The sequence below is a fragment of the Mandrillus leucophaeus genome, unplaced genomic scaffold, assembly GCF_000951045.1.
Source record: "Mandrillus leucophaeus isolate KB7577 unplaced genomic scaffold, Mleu.le_1.0 Scaffold1083, whole genome shotgun sequence".
NCBI lineage: Eukaryota > Metazoa > Chordata > Mammalia > Primates > Cercopithecidae > Mandrillus > Mandrillus leucophaeus.
In genome coordinates, this window is record NW_012099021.1 from 279,385 (window position 1) to 301,405 (window position 22,021).

Below are 22,021 nucleotides of genomic sequence, written 5' to 3' on the forward strand. Positions count from 1 at the left end.
GGGTAGTTGGGGAATGAGGAGGGGGCACTACCTTTTGACTCTTCAAGTGTAGACTGCAAGAGGGTCTCACACGACATGGACCATGGCAGGCCTATGGCTTCACTTCACTTACCAGTCTCCACTCTTGTCGATTTCGAGTGTGATTGCTACCAGTGACGCATGGTGCTGGGAACGGTGGTTGGCCTCCATATGCAGGGACTTGGGCTGTTGCACTGGGTTTAAAGCTGTAGGATCCCAGAGGGCCCCTGAACGACTTCCCTGCATCTGCCTCCTTTTCCTTCTCCTGAAGCTCTGACATCTGATTCCCTATTGGCAATTCTCAAAAAGGACTCTATCATGACCCCTGCTTCATAATAGAAAGCTAGGTCTTTGGATGGGTCAGAGATATAGCTACCCAATTAATTCTAATAAGCGGAGCTGGGGCCTGCATTTTCACAGCCCAGCAGGGGCAAGAGTGACGATGGCTTAATTTTTGTTTTTTTTTTGTTAACAATATCCCAAGAGTTGGGCGGGCCTCGTTTGCTGTTCTTGAGATTTCCACTTGTAGATTGAAGAAGTCCTGGTGTTTCAGGGACCAGATGGTGGAGAGGAGGTGTCTTTGGAGCCAAATGGAGCAGTGGAACAGTTCGAATGACTTTGTTTTAAGGGGAAACTCTTGAAGGAATGGGGCCTACTTTTTGCTATACCCCAAGGTGATGCAAGTACCCCCAGGTGATACAAGATTTAGTTCCCTTGAGAAGGGTGCTAAGGTTATAGCACTAGCCCCTTACCAACTGTCTTTAGACACAAGCTAAAGCAGTGCCAAGTCCATGGTGAAATGCAACAGACTCCGACTGCTTTAGAGAGAGAAACCAGGTGGGCATCATAGCAGGGTTCACATGTAGAGAGTGGCTGACAGCAGCGACACTGTCTCTCTCTCCTAACACAGGCAAATGTAACACAAACTCTCACACAACTCAGTGGTAAAGCACCAAGAACAGGGCCTTGTTTTTACACAGCACATGCATAAGAAATACTTGTTTTTCTCAGCTCCCTGTGTCTCTGTGTGTGCGTGTGCGTGTGCGTGTGTGTGGGGCCTCTGGGAGAGGAGCCTCAGGGTGGCTGTACTGTATTTTGCACCCTCTTCCTCCTCCTCCTGCCCCGCACAGGTGGACTGAGCAATGCAGAGGGATTCTGTCCCCACTGGGCAGTGAATTTGCTGGAGCTAAAGGGCTTCCTTACCACCCCCCAACACACACGCTGGCCACAGTGGGTCAGACATGGGCCCACATGCTGTCTTTCTGTTTCCCAGGGAGAAGGATGGCATCCGGAAGGCCCGTGAGGTCCTGATGCGGTTGGGCCTGGACCCGACTCAGGAGGACTGCGTGGCCACTCGCCGGATCTGCCAGATTGTGTCCACGCGCTCCGCCAGCCTGTGCGCAGCCACCCTGGCCGCCGTGCTGCAGCGCATCAAGGAGAACAAAGGCGAGGAGCGGCTGCGCTCTACTATTGGGGTCGACGGCTCCGTCTACAAGAAACACCCCCAGTGAGTCAGTGTGCAGGGCCTGGAGACACAGAGTTCCTGGAGCACCTGGGGCTGAGTGACTCCTCATGCCAGCTCCATTTTGCATTTCAGGGGCGGTGTGGCGGGACCATGGAGCTGAGGGTCTTGGACTAAAAGTTCCCGCCTGGGCAAGGGGGAATGGGAGGGAGTCATATCTGGCACGGGTGGAGGTGATTTCTGAAGGCTACCAATGACTCGGGCTCTCCGCAGAGCTCCTCTGCCTGCTGGGCACTCTCTTTGCCATCCTCTTTTTTATGCGTTATTGTTCCTGTCTTTACTCTTAGAATTCTTGGTGATTCCTGCAGGTGCTATGTCCTCTGCCAGGGGCCACCCCAGCCCTGGCTGACCTTGGTATTAAATTGATCCTGCCCTGTCCACATTTTGATCCCTCAGGTCATAGGTACCAGAATGTTCACATTTCAGCTGAGACCTAGAAGATGTCTCTCTTTTGTGCCCTACTTATTTCCCCATCATTTTCACCTAATAAGAATGCCAGGTCAATGTGCCTTCGTTTTCTTAACTGGTTGGTGCAGGAGGACTCAGCCCTGAGATTCCCTGTTCCTACTCAGTGATGCAAAAACTTGAGTGTGCACGTGAGTCACGTGGGAACCTTGTTAGGAGGCAGATTCTGATCGGAAGGTCTGGGGTGAGCCTGAGATCCCGCGTCTCTCACAGCCCCCAGTGAGGCTGCAGCCCACAGATCACACTTGGAGTAGGAAGGCCCTGGAGACCATGACTCCAAGTGGCCACTACCCAGAGAGTTCCTGGCTGAACACAGCCATTGTCTTTAGCTGTGCAGACACCTTTGGGATCGTTGGCAGAAACTGGCGAAAGAGAAGCTAAAGTCCAGAAGAGCATCTCTAGCTTTTAATTTTGGGCCCTTCCCAGACAGCAGCTAGTGAAATAGTGATGGAACAAGACAAGTAGGTGGCATCAGAACCACCTCATACCACAGGGCTGCTCCAGCAAAGAGGCTGATGGTACCATGTTGGGCAGAGGAGCAGTGGCCAGGGGGCCTTCTTCAGTGAGGAAGAGGAGGTCTTGTGTGACTGCATGTAGGGCACAGTGGCTTATTAGAAGGTCTTTTCCTTTCAGTGGTGGGGGTGAACCAATCCCAGTGGTCATAGTTGATATGTTCTTCTAGTGGTTCCTAACTTGGGAGAGTGGAGAGAGGATATTTAGGGCGGCACCCACTCCTGCAGGTGCTTTTTGGCATTTGGGCTAAGGCGGTGGGCAACTGTCTAACCATTTGCACCATTGACCCTAACCATGGACACCTGTCTCTTTATCCGCCCTGGGGAACTACAGTTTTGCTAAGTGTCTACATAAGACCGTGCGGCGGCTGGTGCCCGACTGCGATGTCCGCTTCCTCCGCTCTGAGGATGGCAGTGGCAAAGGTGCAGCCATGGTGACAGCAGTGGCTTACCGGCTGGCCGATCAACACCGTGCCCGCCAGAAGACACTGGAGCCTCTGCAGCTGAGCCATGACCAGCTGTTGGAGGTCAAGAGAAGAATGAAGGTGGAAATGGAGCGAGGTCTAAGCAAGGAGACTCATGCCATTGCCCCCGTGAAGATGCTGCCCACCTACGTGTGTGCCACCCCTGATGGCACAGGTATGCGGCAGGGTTGCCACCTGGCTCACATGGTGGGCCTCTGTCCTAGTGTTGATGCCCTGGGAGGACTCCCTTAGCATTAGCATTGGACATTTGAACCAGAACACATTTCTTCAGCTGTATTACTAGGGAGTTCTGATCTTTGATAAACTCAGACAAGGTGCTCCTCTGCAAACAGTAATAATTGCCAATACTTATTCAATACTTACTGTGTGTCGAAGCACTTTATGTGTATGAATTCATTTAATCTTTGTTAACTTAAAAAATATTAGCAGTTAATTTTATGTATTGACCTGTGTTTGACAGAAAACTGAGGCGCAGAGAAGTTAAGACAGCTGCCTAAATTCACGCAACTAGAAAATGTCAGAGCTGGGATTCAAACCCAGGAATTCAGGTTCTAGAATCTGCTCCTGCAATCACCACGTTGGTCTGAGTCAGGGTTGGCAAACTATGGCCCATGGTCTGAATGTGGCCCACCACCTGTTTTTGTACATAAGATTTTATTATTACACAGCCATGCCCATCTTACTGTTGTTTTACACTGTCTTGGCAAAGTTGAGTGGCGGCAGCAAAGACTGCGTGACCCACAGAGCCTGAACTGTTTGCTGTCCAGGCCTTTACAGAAGAAGATTTCTGACCCCTGCTGTAACTCTTGTACCCTCAGAAATGGTGGTCTTATTCCAATTCAGAGAAGATAGTCGATGAGCAGGCCAGCATAGCACAGTTGGTAGAGGTTCCAGAGACAGAGACTGGGATTTGGTCCCTGCTCTACCCTGTCCTGGTTGTATGGCCCTGGGCAAGTGATTTAACCTATCAGCTGGATCCCAATCATCCTTAAGAGAGGAATGCAGCGTCTTCCTCTCAGGGCTTCCTAAGGATTGAATCAGGACTGTGTGTGAGGCACGTGGCACATTGTAATTGTCCAACAAGGGAGGGTTTTCTCATTTTAAAAGATTTCCCTTCAGCTTCCTTCAGGGAGCTGGACTCTTCTTCTGTTCCTTCTGTATTCTAGAATGTAATATAAGCTGGCATTTGATGGAACAGGAATGGTGTATTTGGATAGTTTTAAGTGTACTGTCTCAGCATTCCCCATGTTCTGTCCCAACTTACCACCTCCCTGGGCTTACTTTCCAGAGAAAGGGGACTTCTTGGCCTTGGACCTTGGAGGAACAAATTTCCGGGTCCTGCTGGTGCGTGTTCGGAACGGGAAGTGGGGTGGAGTGGAGATGCACAACAAGATCTACGCCATCCCGCAGGAGGTCATGCATGGTACCGGGGACGAGGTGAGCAGGGCGGCGCCTCCAGGAGGGGGCCCCTGGTGGATGTCACCTCTTGCCTTCAAGGACAGTGCTTTCTCTGCTTGTCTGTGACCCTGGGGAGGGCTAGTTGGACCCAGGGCTCCAGCCTGGTCTTGACTCAGGTTTGTGCCTGAGCTTGCATTTCTTCTGGGTGGAAAGAAACATTGAGGTCTTGTGCGGGCCCTGCTGGGGGGAGCCTGCCCTGCCCAGGGCCCCTCCCTCAGTGTCCTAACTTCTCCCTGCAGCTCTTTGACCACATTGTCCAGTGCATCGCGGACTTCCTTGAGTACATGGGCATGAAGGGCGTGTCCCTGCCTCTGGGTTTTACCTTCTCCTTCCCCTGCCAGCAGAACAGCCTGGACGAGGTAATAACACCTTCCTGGAGGGCTCCCCTGAGGGCTTTATTGACTCTAAACCAGCCAGGTATGGAGCAGGGGAGAAAGTTGAGCTAAGACTAAGGAAAGAAGGACGTGAGTGACTAGTAGTGGGGAGGGACCCCTCGATGGGAATGAGTAGGTTGAGGCTGGTGGAGGTTAAGTAGGTGAGCTCAACTGTGACAGCCTTTGGGGCAATGATGATGATGTTACTCAATGTTAACAACTGCCCGGCATGGTGACTCACACCTGTAATCTCAGCACTTTGGGAGGCTGAGACAGGATTGCTTGAGGCCAGGATTTCAAGACCGGCCTAGGCAACATAGGAAGGCCCCATCTCTACTGAATATATCATTTTTAAGCACTTACTTTATGCCAGGTACTATGTTAGACTTCTTATGTGCATTATCTCATTTAACCCTCACAGCAACCATATAAGAGACGTGTTTGAATACCCATTCTACAGAAAGGAAAATAAGCCCTACAGAGGTGCTGGCTATCTTGCTCCAGGTCATAATAGCTTGGGACTGGCCAAGCCAAGATTTGGATTCTGGGTTCCTGATGCCTGAGGCTGTGCTCTCAGTTATGCTGTGGGGCTCCTGAGGCCCTTGTTATGGGATCAGGGCATTTTCATGCCATCTCCTGCTGTTTGGATACCCCGGCTCTTCTCCGGTCTCATCTTTGCTTCTCACTCCTCTTCAACTTACCTTGGGTGTGAAGTAGGTGCGTGAGGATCTGGCACTCCCGGATATTCTGGACATGAGTGCCCCGGGAAGTGGAGAACTGAGTAGGCAGTGCTGGATCTGCTGCTGATGACTGGTAGCCCTGAGCATTAGGTATCAGGAGACTGTTTTTAAGCAGTTGTGTCTCCGTCTCAGTCATGAAGAAGCGCATGTGCACGCTGCCAGTGTGTGGTATGTTGCACATGCCACTGCTAGGCAAAAAAGGCATGGCTCCTACCTTTAGATGCTTACAAACAAGCTGGACTGACGAAGCAAGCTCAGAAAAGGAAGAGCTGCTGTTTGGAATGTGGCCCTAATGGGATGGATACTGAAGCCCCCAGGACAGGTAGTGAGACAGATGTTGTTAATCTGAGTGCACACCTGGGGGACATCAGGACTTGGAACAAGTCAGAAGAATGAGTTGGTGGGAAAGAAAAGCGAGCAGGCTGCCCAGTGTGGAGAGGGGCATGTAGGTGGGAGCAAGTGACAGAAAGAGCTGGGCCAGCACAGAAAAGCCTACCCCAGTGACAAGGAAAGACCAGCATTTCCCATAGGGTCCCTGCAACAGTGGCCCTCTACTTGCTTCACTGAGTTCTGTAAATGCCTCCTTCTCCTCCTTATCTGAGAGAATTCCCCAGGTGCACTAGTGTAATTAAGGTTTTAAGAAATTCTGCAATAAAAATTCTGCTTAGTCTGGTATTTCTCAACACCTATTAATATTCATCTAGTGTTAACCAGACCAGCATTGCTTTATGCCTCATGTGGACAAATACTTCTGTACTATTTAATGGACCATTACTTATGATAACAAATGTTAGAAACAAACTTGTTCAATAGTGAGATAATAGTTAAATAAATTCTGACCCACTTATTGCCTAGTATCAGCCACTAGTTATTTGTAAGAAATTTCAATCACATGAAAAAATACTGGTGGTATGACTAAAAAGTTTTAAAACTATTTTTCTTTAGAAATGGTAATCTCTTTATGATCTAGAAAAATATAAAATACAATTAACGGGATGATAAAAGCATAACACTCCAGTGTATATCCTCTTCTAGACTTCCTACCGAAATATTTTCTAGTAGATACTATCTTAACTTTTCATGCCCACAGGGTATATATTTATTTACATATTTGCCAGGGAAACCGGAAGGTGTGTTAACTGTTTCTGAATTGTGAGATTCCAGGCCATTGAATTAGGTTTTATTCTGTGTTCCAGGTTTCTGTGAGGAGCACTTGTTAGGTCTAGAGCCGTAAAAATTAAGAGCAAATAAAGCAGACATCATTTCTCCCTGTGGGCTCTGGCAAGATCCTCCTATGACTGGGAAATCCCGCCAGTGCAGAGGCCCCCGGGCTTAGAGGCCCTAGGGCTCAGTGGCCCCCCCAGCTGTGTTTCCCAGCTGCTGGCCTGGGGTGAGCCTCCCCAGCTGTTGGGGCTCCACTTGCCTTATCAGTAAGGATCACCTGAAATAATGTTATTTGAACATTCTTTAAATACAAACTGTCGTCAGAGATGTGAAGCTAACTTGTGGAGAGCTGGGTGGAGATAAGCACACACTTGTCTGGTCGTGGGTGTGCCAGCCAGTTCTCTGAGGGTATGCGCTTTGTTTTCTGAATCTCCTGGGATCTGAACACAGTGTGACACCTCCAGGTTGATGTGAATGAAATGCCAAGCTGATGGGCTGAATCCCTGAGCAGGGCCTGAAGAAATCATGCAAGTGGGTGGGTTATGACCACACAGCTCATTTATGGAAGCCGAGCTCTTGGGTAAGGGGTCTGAAGCCCTGAGGCTTGTTTTCTGGTGGGCTGTGGCAGCAGAGAGGGCATCAGGGAATAAAACCCAAAGCATTTTCCCCAGGTTCAAAGCCATCATGCATCTGCTCCCAGAGGACCATATTGAAGGCAAGGGGCCACTGAGGATGCTGAGGAGGAGCCTGGAGTTGTTTTCCTCAGTGAAAGACATGGGGTGGTGGTGAAGCCTAGCTGTCACCCAGCTGTGGGTGAAGCACTTGTTTGCCAGATGGTGGAGTTTGAAATTAGGAGACGTACACCGACCCTTCTGATGTAAAGGATAGGGACAGAGCAAACTGCTTTGCCCAGTGAGCGAAGCAAGCACACAGGAAGAAGTTGCACAGCAGGGGCAGCTGCATGGTGCTTATGAGCCCATTCACTGGGGTCAGAGGGCCTCAGGGTGCATCCTGCTTCTCTCTTCCAAGCTGTAGGCCTTGAGCAAGTCACTCCAGAGCCTCAGGTTCTTATAGTGGCCGTAAACATGACAGATGTTCCACAAGGGTGCTGTGAGGATTATATGATGTAATACATGATCTGTGCTTGGCCCAGTACCTGCTACACAGTAGGTGCTTAATAAATCCAAGTAAGTAGGAACAGTTCAGACTAATTTGTGGGTGAGATGATTGGTGACACTGGAGGATCCGTCTGACCTGGGAGCCCTTCCCTGATGTCCTCTCCATGCTAATGTGTGACTTTTAGAGCATCCTCCTCAAGTGGACAAAAGGCTTCAAGGCATCTGGCTGTGAGGGCGAGGACGTGGTGACCCTGCTGAAGGAAGCGATCCACCGGCGAGAGGTAGGAGACACATGGCACGAGGCCTGATGTGTCAGCTCCTCGATGATTGACCTGGTCTGTGTGTTCAGAAAGTGAGGGCAGCGTTAAGTGTGGCTGCATGGGTTGTTGAGTGTGCACTGTGTGTCAAGCCATGCTCTCAGCACTGGCGGTTCAGGAGTGACCACAGCAAAGCTTTATTCTATAAACAAATAAGCCCATGACCTAGTGGCAGGTGCTGTTAAGAGCTGTGAAACACACACATACACACAAGTAAAGGAGTAAAAGAATGGCTACTCCATAAGCAGAGCAGCCATGAGGGCTGCTGTTTGCCCATTTTTATGGTTATTTCTTGATTATATGCTAAATAAGGGTGTATTATTCATGCCTTCCCTTTTTAGATCATACAGAGTTTAAAAAAAAAAGAAAAGGAGTGAAGTGGAGTGAGGAGAGCAGTTGGAGCAAGTGTGCTGGCAAAGGGCACTGTTAAATAGCACGAGCGGGGAGGGTCTCTCCAAAGCGGTGACATTTAAGCCCAGACCTGAATGGAATGAGAGAGCCAGCCATGGTGTATGAGATATATTTTATATACCTATAAATCTCCCACGCAAATGTCTGAAAGGAGAATATTGGGTTCACCTGTGAACGGGGCATCTGCTTCTGCCCTCTCAGGAGTTTGACCTGGATGTGGTTGCCGTGGTGAACGACACAGTTGGAACTATGATGACCTGTGGCTTTGAAGACCCTCACTGTGAAGTTGGCCTCATCGTTGGTAAGGACCCAGACTGTCCTTTCCACATGGGGCTGCATGGCCTCGGGTGTGGGAGGGATGGTGCTGAGCAAGGCCCTGGTATCCTGTGATTGGCAGGCACGGGCAGCAATGCCTGCTACATGGAGGAGATGCGCAATGTGGAACTGGTGGAAGGAGAAGAGGGGCGGATGTGTGTGAACATGGAATGGGGGGCCTTCGGGGACAATGGATGCCTAGATGACTTCCGCACGGAATTTGATGTGGCTGTGGATGAGCTTTCACTCAACCCCGGCAAGCAGAGGTAGGCACCCAGCTGGGGCCCTGTTAAGTGTGTCCCAGGACTGGATGGCAACAAGTGATCGGAGCTTCCACAATAGCATCTCCCAGGATGCTCGTTATCATGAGATGTTAATAAAAGAGGTTTCCTTGGAAAGGGTTTCTTGTCAGATGCACCTGGAAAGTTCTGAGTTAGTAAACATAAGAAGCATCTCCCACCCCAGAGCCTAGGAGAACAGGGAACAGGTGGGAGAATACTGGAGCCTAGGTCTGGCACTCTAAGGAGAAACAAACAGAAAGTTGAAGCACCTGCTGCTGCCAGACTGCAGAGCATCTCTGGGGTGATGCAGACAGGAACAAATCCTCTCCCTCCTCCATCTTCCAGTGCCGAGCACTGGGTCAGCCCCAGTGTCACAAGACCCTGTGCATGGTAGGGGAGCAGGGTCTGAGCTGAGAGACAATACACTTCTCATTAAGATGTTGTCTGTAGTGTTTCCTAACTAGATTAATCAAACACCCTCGTTCTGCAGAATACACTTTGCAAAACATGTCTAGAATAGAAGTTACAGACTAAAATGCCTCTAGGGGCCAGGTAGGCAGCATTAATGAAGGAGGCAGGCTGGGCCAAGCCAAGATGGGGTGGCGATGGGGTATTGGTTGAAACTGGGGACATCGATTTTTTTTTTTCAAGGCAGGGTTCATGGACCAAAAGACCCTCAAGTCACTGCATAATCATGTTTAGTTCCAGTGGCCAGGACGGGGGGCCCTACAGCTGGCAGTAGTTACTTGAGTAATGATGATTAGGTCCAAGAGAATGCACGCTGAATGCCTAGTGAGGTTAAAGATTAAGACTCAGCATTCTCCCCTGCTCCGAGAAGTCTGGTAGGGTTATGGTGTGTGTTCCTTCTCGAGTTGCTTCATGAAGTTTCGAAATAAGCCTTGGAAAGGAAATGAGTTCCTTTCCCTGTGGGTTCCTTTCCGAGGCTTATTTCCGCAGGAGCCCCACCGGCCTCGGGCACTGTGGTCAGTGTTGCTGAAGTTGTGAATTAGCATGCAGAGACACCAGGGATCCTGCCCAGGTGAATCAAGTAGCAATTCCTTTTCCATCAGGGGAGTCTGCCTGTCTGCCACTTCTGATGCACTGGGTGTGACTAAGCTGGCCTGTCCTGTCTCAACACATCCCTCTACCTTCCTACTTAACCTCCATGAATGTTACTCGCATTGCAGGTTTGAGAAAATGATCAGTGGAATGTACCTAGGTGAGATTGTCCGTAACATTCTCATCGATTTCACCAAGCGTGGGCTGCTCTTCCGAGGTCGCATCTCAGAGCGGCTCAAGACAAGGGGCATCTTCGAAACCAAGTTCTTGTCTCAGATTGAGAGGTGAGAGCTTAGGGATCAGGGTAGCAGGGGGCCATGTCCTTCTTTTTTCTCACTGGCAGATAAACTGAAGGATTTCCACAGCTCAGGGCATGACTCATACAAAAGTCAGTTTAGTGGCAAACACATTCGTGTCTATAGTGTTTACTAAAAGCACATTATGGACAGTTGTCATTTTAAGGGCAAACATAGAGCATTCTCATGAAAGTTTGTGCTAAGCCTGACCTGAGGTCATGTAAAGTGGTATTGTTGGGTTTTAGACCATGTATCAAAGGTAGAAAGATACCTGCTCATAGCATGTAAATTGAAATGCACAGAGAAAGATAACCTATTAAAGCATCCACACTCGGCTTGAAAGCCCTTCCTAACTGCTGGCTGCAGTAATCAGGCAGCCAGGATTGAGTAAATGTTGCAACGTCAGGCAGTGCAGACATATGCCACACAGTGGCTCATTAGAGCAAAGCCGCCTTCCTACAGTCAAATGGTGGAAAATCTGCTCCAAATTAGAACAGTGAATTTCAGAGCCCTTTAAAAATTAATGCTATGCCATTACTCTCAGGGCAGAGAAGAACAGGAACTAGATAACTGACGTGAGTAGACCCCTCGGGCATCTGCACCAGTGAATAGAAAGATATGTTCTAGCTTACAGGTCTGTTATGTTCAAGGTGATTCCAGGCTTTTAAAATAGCTTTCTTTTTTTTTTTTTTTTTTTTTTTTTTTTTTTGAGACGGAGTCTCGCTGTGTCGCCCAGGCTGGAGTGCAGTGGCCGGATCTCAGCTCATTGCAAGCTCCGCCTCCCGGGTTTTTACGCCATTCTCCTGCCTCAGCCTCCCGAGTAGCTGGGACTACAGGCGCCCACCACCTCGCCCGGCTAGTTTTTTGTATTTTTTAGTAGAGACGGGGTTTCACCGTGTTAGCCAGGATGGTCTCGAACTCCTGACCTCGTGATCTGCCCGTCTCGGCCTCCCAAAGTGCTGGGATTACAGGCATGAGCCACCGCGCCTGGCCTAAAATAGCTTTCTTTATATAGGAGGGTTTATTTTCTTTCTATAACTTTATTTACACTTCCTTTGTAAATAGCGTACAAATACAGTTCAGGCCACCCAGAGCAGCAGAGCAGAAAGAAAGCATAAGTCTAATGCTGCTTGGTTAATTCCTGCCTTGCAGACCCATGACCAGCAGCGAGAGAATGGACATGAAAGAGCTTTGTAACTGACCACTGTGATCGACAGTGAATTTGCTTTGTTTTGAGTATCCACTTTGTAGCAGTAATGCTCTACCTCGAGAATGGAGAGTGGAATGAGGAGCTCTTTGTATTCCTGTCACCCTCAAGAAGAGTCATTGTAGTCCAGTAGGATGAGCAGTGCTCTGAATTTAGAAATGGGAACCACATTGAGGGGCCAGCTCCTGGAGAGCCAGACCCCCACAGAGCCTCCCCTATAAAGGACTCAGGACCTGGTGTGGTAGGCTACCAGCCCTCTTGGTGCATAACTGAAAAACTTGCTGTCTCCCTCTCACCCCAGTGACTGCCTGGCCCTGCTGCAAGTCCGTGCCATCCTGCAACACTTAGGGCTTGAGAGCACCTGTGATGACAGCATCATTGTCAAGGAGGTGTGCACTGTGGTGGCCCGACGCGCAGCCCAGCTCTGTGGCGCAGGCATGGCCGCTGTGGTGGACAAGATACGAGAAAACCGTGGGCTGGACGCTCTCAAAGTGACAGTGGGTGTGGATGGGACTCTCTACAAGCTACATCCTCAGTGAGTGCCTGAGCCCAGCCCTCCCTGCCCACCTTCTTTCTGTCTCTTTGTTCTTTCCCCCTTGTCTCTCTTTCCTTTGTTACTTGATAGTGAATTATCAGCCATTCCAAACAGTGTATATAATACACGTATTATAGTTTAAAGATTCACAACCAGAAATAGGCCTGTGTTTCACCCCCCATCGTCGGAAGCCCCCCTGAGCCCTTCCACATTTGTGTCCTCACACTCCCGTGCCACGGGTAAGCATTGTGCTGAATCAGTCCCTTGCTTTTCTTTTCCGCCCCCATATATCTAGGTATGCATCCATATTGTTTAGTTTTACTTATTTTTGGACCTGCCACAAATGAAATCATATGATATCTCTTCTGTGGCTGGCTTTTCTCACACAGCGTTTGTTTAAAGATGCATCCTCATTGAAGTATACAGTTGTAGTTCATTAATTTTCAGAGCTGTATAGCGTACCTTTGAGTATATTGTGGTTTTTTCTATCATTGATGTGATATTTAGGTTACTTCTAGATTTTGAGCGTTACAAACAGTGCTACTGTGAACGTTCTGGCAAACGTAATGCTAGAACTCTGAAGCAAGATTTTTTTCAACATTCTAGAGCAGGGGTTGACAGGCAACAGTCACAGACTATTATTGTACATAAAGTTTCCTGAGGATTGGGAGGGGGACAGAAGCCCAGCCACCAACCCTGGGACATGGCATCTTTAGCTTTGTAGATGGGGAGGGTGTCCTGACCCTGTTGTATTGGGACAGATCACAGCTCTCTCTTTCTCTGGTCCATATAGGAAGGATCTGTGATCACTGTGATACCCTAGCAGTGACTCTGTAAGTCTGCTTCTTTTGCCTCCAATGGCATTTTGGAGCAGATGTGGCTCTGATACGAGGCTATGTGCCTGGAAGATAGAAAATCACATTCATGAGTCCTGGTCTCCCCCTCCAGAGTTTGTGAACAGATTGTGCTCCTCTGTTAGGCACACTTGTGGCTTCCATGGCTGTCGAACTTCTCTTTCACTGATTATTAGTTTTAAGAACACAATTTGCCGGGATCTCAGACATTTGTCCCAGAGTTGAATCCCAGCTCTCCAATGGCTGATGTGATGTGGAAATTGGGCATAGTACTAGTATCTCCAAGCCACAGTTTTCTGGTACTTAATAATATATAGTAAATGTTTAATACATTATAGCTGTCATCCTTCTCCTCTTAATTATTTCTGGGTTTCCAGCATCGCTTCTTAGCTTTCCATTTCTAAGTGCAAATATAAACCAGTCATGGCTAAGATGGTTTTTCTTGTGTCTTCCTCCCACCTTTTCCAGCTTTGCCAAAGTCATGCATGAGACAGTGAAGGACCTGGCTCCAAAATGTGATGTGTCTTTCCTGCAGTCAGAGGATGGCAGCGGAAAGGGGGCAGCGCTCATCACTGCTGTGGCCTGCCGCATCCGTGAGGCTGGACAGCGATAGAACCCCTGAAATCGGAAGGAACTTCTTCTTTCTCTCCCTCTTCCCTGTTTTAAGTTATGTCATCCCCTTGTGTCAGAGACAGACCCCTTGGCTTTTCCTTGGCAGAGAGGACCCCACTGGACTGGGTTTTGTCTCTGCATCTCATCATAGAGCTTGGTGGGCGAACTTGGCCCTATTAAGATAAATACAGTTCCAAATAAGGATTTGTTCACATGCATCACAACCATTCCCACTGGTTCTCTTAAAACACGAAAATTGTCACCCTTAGTAATCCCCCTTGCCAAATTCCATGTCCCTGTATAATTCTACAGGATGGGGACACTAATGAAGATATGGTTGCTTCACCTTGAAGCCTGAACATGACATTTCTAGGTGGGGTGTGTCCCCCAGCTCTGATGTTGTTACTGATTCTCCTGTCAGAGATCTGGGAGGTCTCCACTGAGGATGTGAGCCTGATTGTCCTACAGGCAGATGTGGGGAGGGTGGAGGGGCGACAATGGAGGGAAATCCATGGATATCCATGCGAGCAGCCCCTCTTTAACTTCATCTACAAGCCTTTGTCCTGTGGATTCCAGCATTTGCTATTCCTGGAATCAAGGAATCCCGAGTCTAGGCAGTGAAACCAAAGCCAGAAGTTGACACATCCTGCAGTTGGGCCAGCCGTCGCATCTCAGCGGGGTGCACACATGATCCACGAGTGATGGACTTTTGGGGAAGGGGGAGTTTTTGGTTTGTTTTACAAATTTTTCCTGCAAAAGTGGAAACACTGTATTTTCATTTTAATTTATATTTGAAATTTTATTTAGTTCTTGAAGTAGATCTGCTCCTTCATCTTGACATGTAATGGTCAGTTGTACGTAATGTATTTATATGTTAATTTGTTGTGTATATAGATATGCAAGTCTTGTCAGAATTGGCCTCAGTGTAGTTAAAGGGCGGAAGGGGAAGATACTGACTAGTCATAGAAATACCTCATTCGCCTGTGGGAAGAGAAGGGAAGCCTCTTCAGGGTGAGTGAGTGGCAAAGCAGTTGCTTCTGGCTCCTCCTTCCCCTGTGGTCTTGGAAGTGTAGAAGGCAGGGACAGAGATGGAGGCTGAGCCAATGGACTGAAGAGACCACAGCAATTGGTTCCTCCATCTAGAGATTTTCTTGGGGCAATATTCCATGGGATGTTAAGCAAAGGAAACCAAAGGAATCATTTCAAATGGACTCATGGCTTAGAAATCTTTATTCTTAGGGCAGTCAGTAGTATTCTAAAGCTTTCTGACAAGATAAAGGAAGTCACCAAAAAAAAAGTTTTTAAAATTGTATCTAATCCTCAACAACAAACCAAAACAGAACAATTAAACAACCAAATAAAACCTCAGGGACAACATTTTTGGTGTTTTTGTGCCCTCCCAGCAAGTTTCACCTTGGGTTTGTATTTTAAATGTTTTACAAGAATTGTTGTCCATGTGCTTCCCTAGGCTGAGCTGGCATTGGTCTGCTGACCTGTTTTTGTGGGGGGTTTTTTATACACACTATTTATTTCAAACTATTGGGAGGGATGAGAGTGGCTTAAAAACTTCCGTCCCTACTTTTCAAGAGTGCCGTTGATTCTGAATCTGAAAGCCCACCTCTGCTCTAAAATACACACAAGCACAGACGTTAAACCTGGATACTATATAATAAAGAGGGATGTAACTCCATTGAATTGGATACAAGGATCAGAATGGAAAGATGGAAAGAAACTCATGATGAAGTTGCACCCGGTTTTTGTATATTTATCAAACTTGTGCTGAGAATAGTGTCTGATTGCACGACTTTTAAGCAAAGTTGGGTGTTATTGGGTGAAAATGGCCCAGCTCCTCCTGGGAGCACAGAGCGGCAAAGGGCTGGTCCTCTTTTGCTCTAGTCTCTTTGCTGTCTGGTGTAGCTCTTCTGCTGCTCCCATCTGCACTAATTGACCCAAAATGTGGGTGTTTCCTGCTACACAAAAGCCAAAAGCTTTCACGTAGATTTTAGGTTCACTAAAGGGTGCCCACAAAATAGAGATGAATTTTAACTTAAATTTTAAGCTTGAAGATTAGGTACTATCTATGAAGTTACACTTTTTTTTTTTTTTTTTTTAAGGTAGAGATGTGTGTGTGTGTGTGTAGGTATTAAAAATGTGTTGTTGGTTTCCAAAAAGGAACACTGGAAAATAAATTTTGAATGTTTGTGTTCTCAGAATTAGGTTGACAGTCCTTTGCTGACATGGCTTTGCTTTGTGTAATATACATGGGATCTCAATCTTCGGGGTGTGGTGAATAGCGAATCATCTCAAATCCTTGAGCACTCAGTCTAGTGAAGATGTTGTCATTATGTACAATAAATAACTAGTTTAATTAACTATGTGATGTTAACTATTAATAAATTTTAACATTTTCCAAAATAATCAAATGTGTGATTCATGAGTGTTTAAGAGTGTAGTCATCTTCCGGTCATATCAGTACTTACTGGCCAGCCTGATGAGTAATTTATGGGTGTCTTGATTTTGAGTGTGTGTATTTGAGAGGCATGTGGCCTTTCTGGAAACTCAGTCCCAGTGGAACTAGAAGGCAGCTTTTCCTGGGTTGCCTTTGACCCTTTAGATTTCAAGCCACTGAAGAGCTATGGCTAGTCCTGTGGTCTACTGTTTAAATAGCTTGGCTGAAATTAGCACCACCCTCAGGGCCTCTGACTGGTCTTGGTTGGCAAATGTGATTCATATTCAGGATATATAGCTCTCATGTGAACATCCAAAAAGCACTTGCCTCTGTCCCCTCCCTACCAAGCTTTCCCCTCTCCCCAATAAGCAGAACACAGGTCTGGAGAGTAAATTCATCAAAAGTCCCCAGTGATATCCATTAACATTCACATGGCCCTGTTTGACAATAACCGAGGGAAGAGGATGACCACGGCTAAGAGGATAATGGAAATAGCCAATGGGTGAGGGAAAGATGAAAATTAGACCCTATTTTTTTCTGATATCAAATTGATGAGATTATGGGAGCATTCTCATACACTGTTGGTGGAAGTATGATTGGTATAGCCCTTCTGTGGGGAAAATAGGCAAAATGCCTCACAGCAGGTTTTGTATAATTTTCTGGAAATTTGTGCTAAGGAAATACATATAGTTGAAGACTAAGATTTAACTTTAAGGATATTGACTGTCATATGGCTTATAATAGCTAAAAAGAGAAACTGTCTCTATATAATGGATCCACTCACCCTTTATCAGGGTACAGTCAGGAAAACAATCCATTCTAGTCATTGCAAACATTTTAATACTGTGACTTGGTTACACAGGTGACGGGAATGCTGAGAAGCCAAGCAGTAGAGAAGCAACCCAGGGATTAGCAACATCAAGAAAAGTAGCTTCAATCCCACTGGCTGGATCGGAGTCACAAAGCAAGGACTGCAACCCTGGAATGGAGTGGGAGATGAAGAAATTCTCTGCCTTCTCTCCCACCCACTCATTTTCTGCAGTGTTTCCATTGGCTGAACCTAGCAGGAAGTGTGTTGGCATAGGGAGCCTGGGAAATGGAGCCTCCTGTGATATGGGGCAATTAGGAAAGTAACTGGCATGCAACTTACAAAACCACTGTGTGGTTTTGTAGAATATTATTGAGCAGGGTTATAGGATAATATTTAGTAACATAGAAAACATTACCAGTATGCTGCTTCATGCCAAAGAATATTTCAGAACAGTGTATTATGATCCTGTTTTTGTTTAAAAAATACTTTTTGTTAAAAATTATGATATATGACGTAAGAGTTGTAATGGGTTTCCCTGAGGGCCTCCTCTGCCTCGCTGAACTCTGGTAGGGGCCTCAGTCCCCTTCCTCAGCAGCTCTCCCTCAAATGACTCACCCCTCTGGGGTCTGTGTGCTGCAGTTCAGCTTGGTGGTGTCCACCAGCCTTAGCCAGGCTGCTGCTCAGTGCAGTTTTGGTGCCACCTACCCTCCCTAGGCCACTGCTGCCCCCACTTCACAGCCTCAGGGAAGAGCTGCACTCCCATTTCCCACTGGGGGCTCAAAGTGGACACAGACACTTATTCTCCACAGATACTTATTCTCCACAGACCATAATACTGGACAAAACATTCAGAAGATACTTTTTGAGATGGTTTGGCTCTCTCTCCCTACCCACATCTCATGTCAAATCGTAATTCCCAGTGTTGGAGGAGGGGTCTGGTGGGGGGGTGATTGAATCATGGGGGCAGACTTCTCCCTTGCTGTTCTCATGATACAGTTCTTAGGAGACCTGGTTGTTTGAAGCTGTGTAGCACCTTCCCCTTCTCTCTCTTCCTCCTGTTGGCCATGTGAAGATGTGTTTGCTTCCCCTTAGCTTCTGCTATGATTGCAAGTTTCCTGAGGCCTCCCCAGCCATGCTCCCTGTGCATCTTGCAGAACTGTTAGTCAATTAAACCTCTTTTCTTATAAATTACCCAATCTCAGGTAGTTCTTTGTAGCAATGGAAGGATGGATGAACACACTTTTTTTTATTGTATAATTTAACACAGGTATTTGCACTAGAATGCCCTCCAAGCCCTGGATTCCCCATGCTCATGGCTTCCCTTGGGCTGCCTCCCTGCCCAACTCCCACCTGCTCTGTGGGGTTCCTCACCACAGGAGAAAGCCGTGTCATTTACTGGGACTCAGAAAACGATATTCCAAAATAATGGTGCTTTGACATGCTGAATAAAGAAGCAACCTCAAGGTCTTTCCTCCTGCCCCACCCTCAACTCTCTGTTTCTCCCAAAGCACAGGATAAGGCTTTTATCTGATATTCCCTGATCTGCATAAAGACTGAACCCCCTCCTCACAAGGAGAACACAAGTGCCTTCTGTCCTTTCTCTGAATCTCTTAAGGACTGGACCCACCTAGGAGAACACAATTGTCCTCTATCCTCTCTGAAATTTTATTATCTGTTGCGGAAAGGAAGACTGAGAAATGCAACCACACTTGGATGGATTTTTTAACAAGATAATGTTCGTGGATTCCAGCATTTCATTCAAATTCCAAAGAGAATCAATTTACAGGTTAATTTCTGTCTACCTGGCACATTCATTCTCTCTAATAAACATTTACCGCCCCTTGAAAAAGTTATCACATTTCCTCTATCTCTCCCTCCCCTATGAAGAAGGGTATATAAGCATCTGGACTTCACTGCGTTATTGGGTAATCATTCTGTGATTCTTCCGTGTTATGTATGTTAAAATAAATTTGTACACAAAATAAAATTGCAATAGGAGAACAATCCTATTCATCTGCCTTTTGTCAGTTCATCTTCAGAAAACCTTCAGAGGGTGGAGGGGGAAGCTTTCTCTCTTTGCTTCTACAGATTTGAGGCTGTGAACGGGATAAACCAAATCTACTCTGCTCTCCTGGGAACCACAGTCAAGAGAATCTAGGACCTGACAAACTGGCAAAAAGGGTAAGAATTTCTCACCAGTCAGATTCCTAGGTGTCTGTCTGTGGAATCCAATAGAGCAGATGGTGAAAATCACTGTCTCTGTTTCCTTTCCAAATTCAGGTTAGTGGGGAGAAAACTGTTTGTATAGACTAGCCTTAGGTTTAGTGACCGTGGTATATTTTTATCATGGGGGCTGCATTTTTTGCACCCATTTAAAAAATGCCCCATGTTATTGTAAATCTAGAAAGTTACCTTTGGGACTTTCCATAAAGAGGGCTTATTGGTTTGAGTCACTTATGGGATAAATAAATAAGCCATATTTAAACAACTGTTTTGCCAGTTTGTCAAGTCCTAGGTTCCCTTGACTGTCTTCTTAGTACCCATGAAAAGACACAAAAGAAATATAGCCTTGAAGACTTATTTGACAAGAATAAAAGAAAAACAGACATTAGGTTTAAAACAAAGTTAAAAATCCTTCAAATGCTCAAACTGTCGCTTTGGATTTTATAAGCAAGGCACTCTAACCTGTGGTCTAGTGCTTAGAATTCAATGTTTTCAGTGCTCCAGTCCAGGTTCAATTCCTGGTTAGGGGAACCAGTTCCTTGGAAATAAAAGTCCTTTGACTCAGGAGAGGGGGAAAAAAGCATTTATGAGAGTTTAAATTATTTGTCTTGAATTTACATTTGTTTGACTCTTGACTTTTGGAGGTATCCAGTCATTTGTAATCCTTTCTTCCCTCATGAACAGCAGTAGATTTCCTGTTTCTATTTTCCATCCATTGGGTCACATGTGTTGTTGGGTCTTTGATGCAGATGACCAGCTGAGAGGTTAGGACCCTGGAAAATATGTTCAGATGGAGGTGTGAGTTGCATCCCATTTGCAGCTAGTGAAACTTTCCTTTTTTTAAGTTGTTGTTGGGAGTAGTCTGGATCTTGGAAATGTTGCAGCTTTTCGCTCCCCTTTTGGAGACCTTGGTTAAAGCCATAAAGGGCTTCATGGTTTTAGTCTCATATGTGTTAATTTGTTTCAGTTTTGAGTCATTTGAAGTTATGCCTTTGGTTTAAAACTTTGGTTTGTATTTAGAGCGTGATGGCAACTCTCCCCGCAACCCCTCACGCCCCATTTATTTTACTTTCTGGGCAGGGGAGTCAGAGCCATGAGCAATTATGGTGCCTCTCCCAGGCAGAAGGGGGAGATACTGCTCTCACAGCCACTGCTGCCACAACTACCACCATTCCTCAGCTCCAGGGAAGGTCGGTTGCTCACAGGGCAGAAAGTTTACCACTTGTATATTTAAAAGGATTTTTGTTAAGACCTATATGGTCAGAAGTCAGCTTAATTAAAAACTGATATTCAGGTATTTTTGTAAAAGTTATCTTTTAGGTCCTGTTTCTCCTATGGGAACTTCTTAGTCAACAAGCCCTCTTTTTCTGGGACCCCTGATAACTACAACTTCATTGACCTTCTGGGAAACTTAAAAACTCCCCAAACTGGCTCTTCTAAGACCTGTTCTTACACTTACTTAAGTCCAAATGCTTTTCAAGTTCATGTCACTTCAATAAATTTTTGGTAAATAAAGTTAGTTCAAAAATTGTTGGTAAAATAAGCCTGTCTATCCCAGGCAAAAATGTCAGAATTAATGTTGACAATTTTGAAATATCATTTCAACATTCATTCTGACATTTTTGCCTGGGTCTACTGGTTAGACAGGTTTATGCTGTCTCTGTAGATGTATTAAGGTCATACAACTTGCTTCTGTGATATTTTTGATACTTGCTTGATTGTTGGTTAGCTAAAGCTGTAAGGGCTGGCATCTGGACTCCCCCAAAACCCTACAAACATCTTGCTGCAAGCTTATATATTTGGTTTTGAGCCCCTGAATTCTGGGGTCTGGATAGGTGGCCATAGTGAGTACTTGAGATATGTGTGTGCACAGCACAGGGGAGAGCCAAGCCCAAGATGACCACATCTTCCTTGGCTCAGCTCTACCTCCCGGCCATGCATTGTCTTCACAGCTCCATCCTCTGTCCTGGGCTCTGCACTTGCTATGTAAATCCAGGTCACAAATAGGCCCTACCCTTCATAACTGCTCTGGGTACCACATTGGTATTCGGGACCAAGGATGACTGGGGCTGAGGGGCACATTGAGGAGGGTACCTGTGTCCAGTATCTTAAAGACCTTGGTTAAGATGAGACTGGCTAACACAGGGTTTGCTTTTTCAGAAGAAAAAATAACATAAATGGCTAACTTTTACATGAGCAATTCAAATATAATTGTTAAGAATGAGTAAATTAAATGGTAAGTGTAAATGGGATAAATGCTTTTATAAGCTTACCATCATTTCAAAAATCTTTTTGGTAACTTAAAATCTTAAAGTCAAGTCATGTTCAATTAAGTAATAGATAATTATAAAATGTCTCACTCATTTCTCAGTAAGTTAAAATACAGAAATATTAAGTATTAAACAAATTTCTGTTTACATATTTTGACATATTATTGTACATGGTATAGAAAAGCTAAACATATCTGAATCTGTTAATAAACAACAGAAAAAAAAAAATGGAGGGAACATATATTTCTCAAGCCCCTGGCCTCAAGCACTCCTGCCTCAGCCTCCCAAAATGATAGGATTACAGGTGTGAGCCACCATGTCTGGCCAGGAACATATATTTCTAAAAAATATAAAAAGGTTTTCATCCACAAATACTTATATAAAACAATTCAAAATAACTTACTTCCTAAGTTTTTAATAGAAATTATGGCTACCGGCCGGGCACGGTGGCTCAAGCCTGTAATCCCAGCACTTTGGGAGGCCGAGATGGGCGGATCACGAGGTCAGGAGATCAAGACCATCCTG

The 22,021-nt window shown here is 46.2% G+C and overlaps 1 protein-coding gene across 1 annotated transcript in view; it reads left to right on the forward strand.

The window, feature by feature from the left end:
- The window catches only part of HK2 (hexokinase 2), a 57,083-nt gene extending 40,922 nt beyond the window's left edge, over positions 1 to 16,161 (forward strand). The window contains exons 8-17 of the mRNA XM_011987329.1: positions 1,292 to 1,525; positions 2,852 to 3,156; positions 4,291 to 4,439; positions 4,700 to 4,819; positions 8,042 to 8,137; positions 8,786 to 8,885; positions 8,982 to 9,165; positions 10,368 to 10,523; positions 12,044 to 12,277; positions 13,600 to 16,161. Coding sequence (XP_011842719.1) covers positions 1,292 to 1,525; positions 2,852 to 3,156; positions 4,291 to 4,439; positions 4,700 to 4,819; positions 8,042 to 8,137; positions 8,786 to 8,885; positions 8,982 to 9,165; positions 10,368 to 10,523; positions 12,044 to 12,277; positions 13,600 to 13,744 — 1,723 coding nt within the window. The 3' untranslated portion in view covers positions 13,745 to 16,161. The remainder of the gene's footprint in view (positions 1 to 1,291; positions 1,526 to 2,851; positions 3,157 to 4,290; positions 4,440 to 4,699; positions 4,820 to 8,041; positions 8,138 to 8,785; positions 8,886 to 8,981; positions 9,166 to 10,367; positions 10,524 to 12,043; positions 12,278 to 13,599) is intronic.
- Positions 16,162 to 22,021: the final 5,860 nt, after the last annotated feature.